The 11,147-nt window shown below is 47.5% G+C and overlaps 1 protein-coding gene across 1 annotated transcript; it reads right to left on the bottom strand.

The window, feature by feature from the left end:
• Positions 1-416: 416 nt before the first annotated feature.
• On the bottom strand, positions 417-8,264 carry LOC112969706. The gene is made up of 5 exons (XM_026073255.1): positions 8,080-8,264; positions 5,352-5,528; positions 3,348-3,447; positions 1,809-1,939; positions 417-1,091 (listed from the first exon to the last, which is right to left on the bottom strand). Exons 1-5 carry the CDS (start codon positions 8,128-8,130, stop codon positions 804-806), a joined length of 747 nt encoding a protein of 248 aa, XP_025929040.1. The 5' UTR covers positions 8,131-8,264; the 3' UTR covers positions 417-803.
• Positions 8,265-11,147: the final 2,883 nt, after the last annotated feature.

Genomic DNA, 11,147 nt, shown 5'->3' with positions numbered 1-11,147 from the left:
CACGTGATAGCACGGCCACCGGCCTCCCCCCTCCCTCCTCGAGGCCAGACCTTTGTTATTTAAAAAAAAAAAAAAAGCTTCAAGCTCTTCACAAGCCCTTGGACTCGGGCAAACCCCGGCTTTAAAGAAAAGCTCGCTAAATACCGCAAGGCACGGGATAAAGTCCTGAGGACACTTTCACTCCAATACGGGGTTGTCCTGGGCTCTGCACCTCCACAGCACATCCCGCTCCTGCTCCCAAGATACCTGCCCAGGGATTTGCCACTGAAGCCACTTAGAGCTGGCTCAAAACCTCACTGACCAGACATCAAGGCCCACTAAAATAAACATGCACTCACCCAGGCTGTAAACAGACTTAGAAAAAGGAGAGTGTATATCAGCTTCTTCCCAAGCCTCATGTAAATGTTTGTCTCTGATAGTTAGCAAAAAGTGTATATTATCTATAGAAATACAGGCAGCAATAAAGCATATTAGCTCTAAAATTACAGAGATGATAAAGTTGTGAAACACCTTATTTATAAACCACATTCTTACCCAGGCATTTGTTATTCACTTAAAGACTGTTGAGACCAAAGTTACAATCTTGCAGCTGCTTTACAAGCACAGAAAGCACTGGAATCGCCACGTGGTTGAAAAATTTCTCTAGACTTCTGCACACTGAGAAAAAGTGAGGCTCATCCTTCATGGTTACAATCTGGTACTAACTTTTTAAACTTTTAACACATGCAGAAATTAGCCGCATGAGTTTAAGAAATGAGATCTTGATCAATCTCTTGCAGATCTGTAGGCACCAGAGTATAGGGTTAGGCACGCTCGGGTTTCTCTTTCTCCTTCTCCTCCCGGGGCGTCCTGCCCATGGTGTAGAATTCTTTGTTTGGGCGCAGATCAATATAATGAGCTATGCGATTAGACATAGCAAAAAAAGCAGAAATCATGCCTATGTCCCAGGCATCTTCACGGTCAAAACCTTGTGCCTCCAGCTTCTGGAAATGCTCTTCAGTGATGTTTTCAGCTCGGCAGACTGCAAGGGCAAAGTCCAGCATTGCCAGTTCCCGATCACTCAGGTCAGCCAGTTTCCAGTTCACAATGACCTGTGGAAAGGCAAAAACCAGAGAGCTGTAAGAAGCACAGATGGAACCAGCAAACAGTCTGGGTGGCTTACCACCATCTTATCTTCGTGAGGCAGAAAGGTGGCAGTGTGCAGGCTCTTTCACTCACCAGCTGAACCGGACACCATGAGACAAAAGGTATATCTGTTTTACTCCCTCTCTCACATGCGGACAGTGGAGGAGTTCTGGGAATGGGACCCAACACCATCGGGACACTGCAGTCCTCCTCCGGCAGCAAGTTCCTCCACAAACTCAGGTTGAAGCAGCAAAGGGCATGGGCAATAGCTTGAATGCTCTGCAGAGTGACTGACTGTCCCTGCATATTTCTTGGAGAGTGGATGAGGATGCACAGATCCCCCCAACCCCTTCTCCATGGCTAATCCCAAATTCACGGCTGGCTTATGATCACACCTTCGATATCAAGCTGTGCATTTTGTGTCATTATGATAACACAGCACCATGATGAAGTACTTCTTTGTGGTGCAGGTGGTCTAACTACTCACCAACAAACAATAGTAAGCCAGGTATTGTATTAGGGCCCCAGCCACGTCTAAAAGCTCTCCTCTGTCTGTGCTGGGAACCACAGACCGAAGCATCAAAACTTTAGGTGAAGAAGCAGACACATAAGAGAAAGCCATTCCTGCCTCCCAGAAGTATATGCAAAGCAGTTGTGGCACATGACGTTGTTACAGCACTGACCTGGTCAGCCAGTGCTGGCTGCTTGGAATATATCCGATGAAGTGCTCCATGTGCAACCACGCAGTAGGGACATCTATTCACAACACTTGTGGCCACAATTATGAGCTCTTTGTCCGCCTTGCTGAGCTGCCCTACAGGGAGAGCAAAAGATTTGGCACATTTTGTTATTAAAAAAATCCACCGACACAATATCACTGGGGAAACAATAAGGGCTCTCAGTACCAGCTGCTCATAGAACAGCCCAGAGGACAGAAGTCCAAGGAGTGTGCAGAGACCTCCTAGACAACCATCCAAGGGACCAATTTAACTGGACATTTGCTCATGAGGCACCTTGTTAGGATAAAGGACGCATGACTTGGTCAACAGAGAATAACAGTTCTACCTAACAAGAGAACTCAGTGGAACAAAAATACTAGTGCACCAAAGCAGGAAGTTTGATTGGTACTTCTCTGTATATGTCTCAGAGTCACACGGCTGAGAAGGTTGCAGCCTGTTCTCTGCATGGCTCATTTGTCATTGCTGCTTTTACAGAGAACGGCAACATTGTAAAACCTACCAAGGAGGTTACAACAAGTAAACATTATTTACCACTTTCTAAGGCAAGAACATGAAGCAATGACAAACAGGAGCAATGACTTGCTGCAGGACAAGGGATTTGAGAATTTTTGTTGACCACCAGACAAACAAATCCCAACTTCTAAGAAGTGTCTAGCCCTGTGACTTCTCTAAAGAAACCCTGTAAATGATATCTGTGCTGCTCAGAATCAATACTAGTAATTTTCACAAACAGCTTCACAACAGAAAGGTGCAGAGGATCAGAGGAACTTACCTGTCTATATATCAGCACTCATACTCTTCGCCTTTCTCAAGATAATCATCAGCAGGTTATTTTTGAAATCACACTTCACAGGGAAGGTCAGAATCCCTTCCTCCTCCCCACAAAAGCTACTACTTTACTGGACTTCGAAGATATTTCCAAAAAAACAGTGTTTTGCAAAAGCATGAAAGATATTAGTAAAACCTCCTGGCTAGAAAGGAATCAGAAATAGAGGGCTTCTTACTCTGAAAYAGATCAGAACCAGAGATGGCAACTCTGTGATGCTTCAGGACAGGTGCTGGAGAAAAGGGTGGAATCCAAGATAGTTCTATTCCTCAAGTCAAACAATAAGCAAGGATGGGAATGAGAATAGCAAAACAGATCCTCTTACAGCTGGGGGCATGGTTTCACACCAGCAGCACAAGCAGAGTAGAAAGTAGAGCAGGCAGAGTAGGCAGCCTGTCCTTTCTTCCTGACACAGAGAATGGTGCAGCAAGTCAGCTCTGCCTGGCCTTTTTAACCCCAGGCTAAAAAGTTTGAAGATTTATGCAATACGAGCAGAAGGTGGAAGCTGCAAAGCAGTTCCAGCCTCTGCCAGCTGTTACTATGAGCTGAGATAAGGCACAGTGAGGGAATGCAATATACAATGTTAGGGAGGTTTTCAATGTCAGCAGGTTTTCACATCTATGACGCAAAGGGCAGTTTCAAGGTATATTGTTTACCTGTGTCTTTGTTCATAATGGCATTGTAATAAGCGAAGAAAGCTCTGAATTCAGCAGGTCGATGAGACATGGCTTTGAACACATTAGGCAAAAATCCAGTCTGTTCAAGGAAAAAGATAAACAAGTCAAGAACTCTAACGTTAATGCACAGTGCAGCAAGCAACATTAATGTGTTAGGCTTAGGAAAAAAACTGTTAGCACAGCAGTCCTGGAGAATCTCCACAGTCCTTGCACTTTAAGCCCATTTATAAATACGACTGACAATGAAATGATGTGCTTCATAATTAGGTATTGCTATGTATTCATAGAATGAAATCTGCCCTGCTGATCATCTCCCACACAAGTAATGACCACAATCATATTCCCCTCAGGCAACTCTCTTCCAAAGTGAGAAATTATCATCTATTTTGTTTCTGCCTGCACAGAAGCTGCTATGTCCATCTGATCATCCTAGACCTCCCCTAGTTCTCCCCCTCCATACAAGATTACAGGACACAAGACAGCATCAGCTGAAATTGAATGTCACACAGTTTGAGATACAGGCATACCATGGATTTATGTGCTGGTCCAAAGATGTGGCTCTGTTTCATTTTCTGTTCTCTCCCTGATGCTCAGTTCATCTCTTTGATGGTGCACTAGGCTGCCACTCCCAAAGAATCACTTGCTGTCTCTCCTATGCAAGATCAAGCTAATACTGAACACATGTGTGTCTGGGTCCTACCACTCCATGTTTATCTGTATGGGATTTCAGCTGCTGTTTACTGCCTGGCTGCCAAGCATTGGGCGATCCTATGGCAGTTCTATTCAATCAGTTTTTGTTGAGATTCTGGTGTGTCTGCAGACTCTACTGGCTTACTGGCTGCTATTCTTCAGGATGTTTCTGAAAAAGTAGAATAGTTCAGGTCTGACAGACTCCACTGGCAATCTTCCTCCACTGTCACACAACTGACTGTGTATTCCTCCTATCCCACACATCTGTTTGTTGTTAGTTAACCAAGGGGACAGTCTTCCCTCTTAAATCATGACTGATTAATTTTTTTAGGAACCTTTGGCAACACAGGTTGGTAGCAGTTCTGGTAACACAAGTCTGCTACATTGATTAGGTTCTACATCTAGGTCTTTGCTGAGACCTTCAATGCACTGACAGAGAAGAGTTTGCATCACAGTGTATGAAAGCTGTGCTGGATCTTCCTCAGTCTATCATATTTACCTGTGAGACTGCTGACTCCTTTTGTTATTACACAAATTTCAGTAAGATTACTGTAACTGTAACAGAGCAAAGATACAACAGACTGGCAGGAACTATAGGGATGGAAGGACCAGCATTCCCCTCTGAGGAAGCTCTTGGAAGAGAGAAGTCTCAAGGGAGTTGCAGATGGTGGAGTGTTTTAGCAATCAGAAAGATGTGTGTGGAGTGAGGAAGGAAACTCATGTCCAGTTCTCTGTTGTTTCCCTTATATCAGCACAGTGGGGCATTTGGCACACTGTTCTGTTGTTCCACCCTGAAGCCCATTTAGCTTTGGGGAAAAAAGTCAAAGCACAAAAGAAGAAATACCTCTTAAGCCTTTTAATGCTGTCATCTAAAGAGCCTCCCAAAGGTTACAGAAAAAATTCTCTGTGAAAATTATTAATTATTAATTAATTATATTAATTATATATAAATTAATAAAATTCATAATAGTGTTGCAAGTGAACACAGATGCTCTCCAAGCAAAAAATATATATATATACGTTGGAGTTCCCACTACCCCTGTGAGCCGGAAACAATCTGAAGCAACCCACTAGCCTCATGGAACCAGAGACACTTAAAATCCTCTGCACGACTTTCAGCAAAATCCCCATCCTTTAGACTGGAAAGAACTTTGCAAGAAGTACTGTTCACCTCAGTCTCGTATCAGGTTTGTGTTAGACCAAACCAGACCAGAATCTTTCTTTTAAGATGTGTGACCTATTCACATTTTAGACCCTTTCTGCTGAGAGGATTTTGCAGCAGAACACTTTTACCTTCATTTCTACTTCCTCCATGAGCTCCACAATATCATATGGCATGTCCTTCTTGTTGGGTACTGGGTACCGTCCAATAGGTCTTGCAGAGCTCTCTTCCTTGGTGCTGTATGCATGGCTCAGGGCTGCCGCATGGGGCCTTCTCTGGAGTCCCCCCGACGCTAGGTGAGGCAGATGCTAGTGAGAATGGAGGGAAGAAAATGTGTCATTGGGAAGGAGTTATCATCTTGGTAGTCTGGGAAGGGAGGACTATTTCTCAACTACCCTTGCTGTTATCACACAACTCAGGGGCACCTCTGTCACTATGAGCCACTCTGTGCTCCCTTAGCAGGGCAGGCAGTGCACTGGAAGAGGAAACCCAAGCCCAATTCCTGGCTTTAGCATTGAGCTGCTGCGCAGACATCAGGCAAGCGTGACCTCCCAATGTTTCCCTCCTGTGTACCTGCTTTGTCTGGTAGGCAACAACTACTGCTCCTTAGAGTTCTCACTAGTCAGGAATCATGCCCCTTTGCACCAATGCTGAACCTGAGGGATTTCCTAAGCATAAAGGCTTTTTTCCAGCTGCTCTTCACACAGCAACTTCACACAAACATCTAACAGTTGCCCTGAGGATCTCCTTCAATAAGGACAGCTCTAAGAATAGATTCATGTCTGGGTTTTTCAGTCTTCTTCCAGGCAAAGCAGCTTCCCCTCCTGGGGTAACAATTAGCAGTTGAAACCTGAATGGTATCAGAATTAGGCCTTTTAGTGTCCTAAAGTAAACAGTATTCCTATAGCAAAACAACTGGAAAGGGTTTGGCATTCACAAGACTCTGTACCATCCTTTGTAATGCTGCATTATTGCAATAAAGGTTGTGGTCTTGCAGCATCTAATAATATAGAAATGCTTCATTCCTAGGCTGTTCTTCAGTTGTTTCTGAAAACGCTTTGCAAAAGCAGCTTCATCCTACTGATGGAAAACTGAGGCTGAAGGGTGAAGTGACCCACACCAGGTCACTCTTAGACCACCAGCATAGAAATAGGAACAGAACCCAGATGTCCTCTTTCCCTGCTTGGATGGTACCACAGACAGTCTTCCCAGCTCTCTGGCACACAGCACAACAACCTCGAATTTTCACAGGATCACTGCATTATCCTCAATCACCCCATGACCACACAGAAAAGCACTGGCTTTTCCCACAATTTTCAGATAAATGTTAAACGAGTCAGACCCTCACATTTTCTAGGTGTTCTTGTGTGGAACAGGTTTACTTGAGTTCCAGTCTGAGATCCCAATCTGCTACTACAGCATATATGAAACAACAATGATAACTGGGGTAGAAACACATCAGTTTGCTGCTAAGAGGAAGGAAGACACTAAAACAGCTGATATGTGCAACCAGCACCAAAATGATCAGAAAAACACTGCAGCAAATATAAACAGCAAAACCACCTGAGAAATTAAATTTCTGAGGATAAGCATAAAAATAATATTGAAGTGTAAAAAACAACTTTATAGGCCACCAAAAGCAAGGATTCCATAATGTAGAGACCTATTGCACATGCTGTTCAAAATCAAAGCAAAAAGAGAGGGTTTTTTCTCTAACACTGATAGGAAAACAAGTGTTACAGATCTAAAGGAGCAGGGTGTGTGAAACACAGCAGAGACAGCCTACTGAGGGGATGGTAAGCAAATGACTGAAAAATTTGACTTTTGTTTGCAATGATTTTTAACTCCATGAGAAATAAGCTGTACAATCTAAATTAGTTATCTGAAGAACTCCATGAAGACTCAAAATACTGTAATGCAAAATGATGACAGAATGAGTGTTTCCTTTCTCGTCTTATATATGAGAGACCAGCTAGAGCACATCAGCTCACCTGGGGCCTCTCTCTTAAATTCTTGAGCATGCAACTGTTTTAGCCCCTGACTTCAGTGGGACTAACCGTATGAATAAAATTACATGCTTAAGAATTGGAAAGAGCAGGGTCATTTCAGACCAGTGGAAGACAGGAGGCATTACTACAACACAGCACAAGTCACCTATGGCTGCAAAACTAATTATATTTAGCAGCCACAGGAGATCATTTCTATGAGAGGTTTGGCTTGTACTTTGACAACAAATGCAGCCTGACAAGCTTTCCTTTGCCTTTGTTTTTTATTCAGGAACATTAGAAGAGCAAGAGGCAGGTGGCTTTTGGAAGCCACCTGGATTAAACAAGGTACGCCTGGAAGACTCAGGTTAGACATTTTTCTGAAGCACAGACATCAGTGCCACAGTAAGAGAGGAACGGGAGAGAAAACTGTTCCGGGGAGGGATGTGCCCGAGCCGCCGCGACGCTTCGGTCCACAGGCGGCAGCCCCGGGCGTGGAAGGGCAGCCCCACCGCCGCGGCGTGCAGAGCGGCAGGCGGACTCCCTGCCCGTCGCGTTAGAACAGCACCGTTGTACCCCCCCGCGTCCCCAGAGCACGGCAAGGCTTCTTCAGCCGAAACTGCTGGGGCGTCCCTTCTCCGCCCGGCCCTGCTCTGCGCCCCGGCTCCGCAGCAAGCGGTGCAAGAAGGGAGGCAGCGGCGGCACTGCCGGCCGCCCAGGCCGGAGGGGGCCGCCGCCTCCTGCAAGGCCCCGAGACGGCGCAGCCCCGAGCAGCGGGCGGGACGCTGCTGGCAAGCGGGGCTCCGGCGTACTGCCGCCCGCCGCGGCCGGCGCCCCGGACCGGCCCCGCTCCGCTCCGCGCCGCCGTACTCACGGGCAGGCAGGCTCGGCTCCGCTGCGCGGCGCGCAGCAGCCAGCTGCTCATGGCCGGTCCTCCTCTTCCAGGGCGGCCGAGGAGGAGGGAGGCAGGGCCGGCCGAGGCTACTGGGGCGGAGCAGGCCAGAGCCTGGCGCGGCGGTTCCGCACTGCTGCCTGCCTCGGTGCCCGGACCCGGAGTCGCGGCAGCCGCTTCCCCCGCCCCGCTCGGGAGCGACGGCGGAGCCCGGAGGCGCGGGGCAGCGCCGGCAGCGGTGGTGGCAATCACGATAAGGACGATGGTTTGGCGCTGGGGACTTGTCTGTAGCAAAGCGGGCTTGTTGGGAAGCATCCCGGTGCCCCCTGCGTTTGGCCCTGGGTTCAGAGCCCCTCTTCAAACGCAATCTTGCCAGGTAAGGGCAAAGCAATACAGCTGAGGGGTCTGCCCGCAACACCCACTGGGGTAAACTGTTCCTGGCTCTGGGACGTCCAGAGTCAGAGCTGAGAAAATACGGTGGGAGTTAATCCCAGAGTGGCTCCAGGAATCCTGATACAGACAAGAAGGAAAGTCTCTTGCAATGTGTAAGTGTTCATCTCAGTCAAATACACTGGTAGGGGAGGTGAAGTATTTCAGCATGACCACCTGCAAACACATGCCTTTTATCAGGCACAAAACATGCTGGATCCAGGTGAGCTTTATGTGACTACAGCTGTGTGAATTTGCCCATTTCTTTGCAATACCTTGAAGAATAAAACCTGAGTGATCTGTGAGTCTCTGTGTTGGGGATCTTGTCACAGAATGGAGGACATCCCTGTGGTCTGCATTTTTTTGGATCTATAAACTCTGCTTTCTGCCTGCAGCCAGTGCTGTTGCAAAGTGCGGTGAGGACTGCTGGCAGTGTCATCTGAGGCAGAAGATGCCCAGGCCCCAGAATAGGAAAGTGAATGAATGTTTCAAGTTTATATGGGTATTGTCAAGCTGAAGGGTACTGGCTTGTGCTCAGGACTGCATGGAGCAAAGGCCGTTTGTGGACAGGGTGAAAGGCTCTGCCCTCTATTCCAAAAGAGTCCACAGGGGAGGCCAGGCTCCTCAGTATTCCATCTTCATGTCCCCTGAAGGATGAACTGGGGACAGGATGCCCAATCACACATCCCTTTGGGAAGCATGCAAATCCATATATCTCCCCTGTACCCTAATTAACCCTGTAACTAAGTGGGTATGCTGCACTAGTTACAGACCCTATTGAGATGGGGAGTAAGGGAATATTCTGGGTGCATGTTCCACTCCCTCCACAGCCTTGCTGTGTGATAGAGAAGGTTGCAAGGGCTTCTGAAAGCCTCTCTGTCCATCAACCCCAATCCACTAGGGAGTAGGTAAACATGAGGGGAGCCAGCTCAGGGCCTCTGTATGCAGCAATACTAGAGCTCTCTTGATGCACTAGGCAAGCAGCTTTAGTTGCTCCTGTAGCGCTACAGGGCCTACAGATAAAAATACACTGCAGAGAAAAGCGGATTATGACCTAACATGTTCCACCATGGGAGAGCTCAGTGAAGCAAGCAGGCCCTCTCCCATAGCTGCAGCCGGGGGCAAGACACAAAAAGTGCTTGTCACCTCAAAGGGACAGAAGATCTGCTAGAAAAAGGCAAGGCAGGTTTCTGCAGTAACCAGTGCAATGAGACACCGCTGTGAGTAAGTAGCTGCAATTCTGCCTTGTGCTGCTTGTAAAGGAGAATAACTGTCCATTGCACTTGTCATGTCCCACCCACCTGGTGCTGTTTACAGTGCTGAGGCTGCAACTTCTACATGAATTGAATCCACTGTCTGAAAAACAGGTACCTTGTGTCCATATATAGACGGGTATTCCTCTGCAACAATGGGAAACATTTTCCTAACATTCCCTAAATGCAGCACCATTCTCAGCACAATCCCATCTATTCCAATCAAAGGAACAACCAGCTCAAGCAGTGCTTTTCAAGTGCTCCAGAAACCTCTTCAAATTCAGTAACATTATATGGGAAACCAGAGTCCTGACTGGCTCTGACAGTGGTCTTTGAAAAGCATCAGATACCTGTGTATCTGGATGGCATACCTTTGAAGTAGTGTCTCAGGGAAAGTGAGCCGAGCACTGATAAAAAGGCAGGCAAAGGCAGAAGCCTCTTGTACAAGGGTGCAATTCCATATTACCTGAGTCAGGTTAACACAGCAGGCCCAGTGAGGGTGGCCAGGGTCGGCCAAGAGACCAGATTGCCACACATATTCACAGTGACGTGGCAGGTCCAAGAGCAAGCCAGTAAGTCAGAGGGTTGGGTACATGGCCAGGCACAGCCATGGCTGCAAGACAGCTGCAATGTAGCTCAGGCGGAGGCCAAAGCTGAGAACCACAGTGTAAAAGTGGCTCCCAAGGGAATCACAGAATCACAGAATCGCTGAGGTTGGAAGGGACCTCTGGAGATCATCTAATCCAACTCCCCTGCTCAAGCACAGTCACCTAGAGCACATTGCACAGGATTGCATCCAGGCGTGTTTTGAATATCTCCAGAGAAGGAGACTCCACAACCTCTCTGGGCAACCTGGTCCAGTGCTCTGTCACCCTCACAGTGAAAAAGTTTTTCCTCAAGTTCAGATGGAAGCATCTGTGTTTCAGTTTGTGCCTGTTGCCTCGCGTCCTGTCGCTCGGCACCACTGAAAAGAGTCTGGCTCCAACCTTTTGACACCCTCCCTTCCGATATTTGTATACAAAAGATCCCCTTTCAGTCTTCTCTTCTCCAGGCTAAACAGGCCCAGTTCTCTCAGCCTTTCCTCATAAGAGAGGTGCTCCAGTCCTCTAATCATCTTTGTAGCCCTTCGCTGGACTTGCTCCAGTAGTGCCACATCCCTCTTGTACTGGGGAGCTCAGAACTGGACACAGTACTCCAGATGTGGCCTCACCAGGGCTGAGTAGAGGGGGAGAATCACCTCCCTTGGCCTGCTGGCAACACTCTTCCTGATGCACCCCAGGATACCATTGGCCTTCTTGGCCACTAGGGCACATTGCCGCCTCGTGCTTAACTTGGCATCCACCAGCACTCCCAGGCTGATCACAACCC

The sequence above is a fragment of the Apteryx rowi genome, unplaced genomic scaffold (assembly GCF_003343035.1).
Source record: "Apteryx rowi isolate R43461 unplaced genomic scaffold, aptRow1 scaffold_364, whole genome shotgun sequence".
NCBI classification, from domain to species: domain Eukaryota; kingdom Metazoa; phylum Chordata; class Aves; order Apterygiformes; family Apterygidae; genus Apteryx; species Apteryx rowi.
Note: the sequence above shows the minus strand (reverse complement) of the source record. Positions and strands in the feature narration are given on the sequence as shown.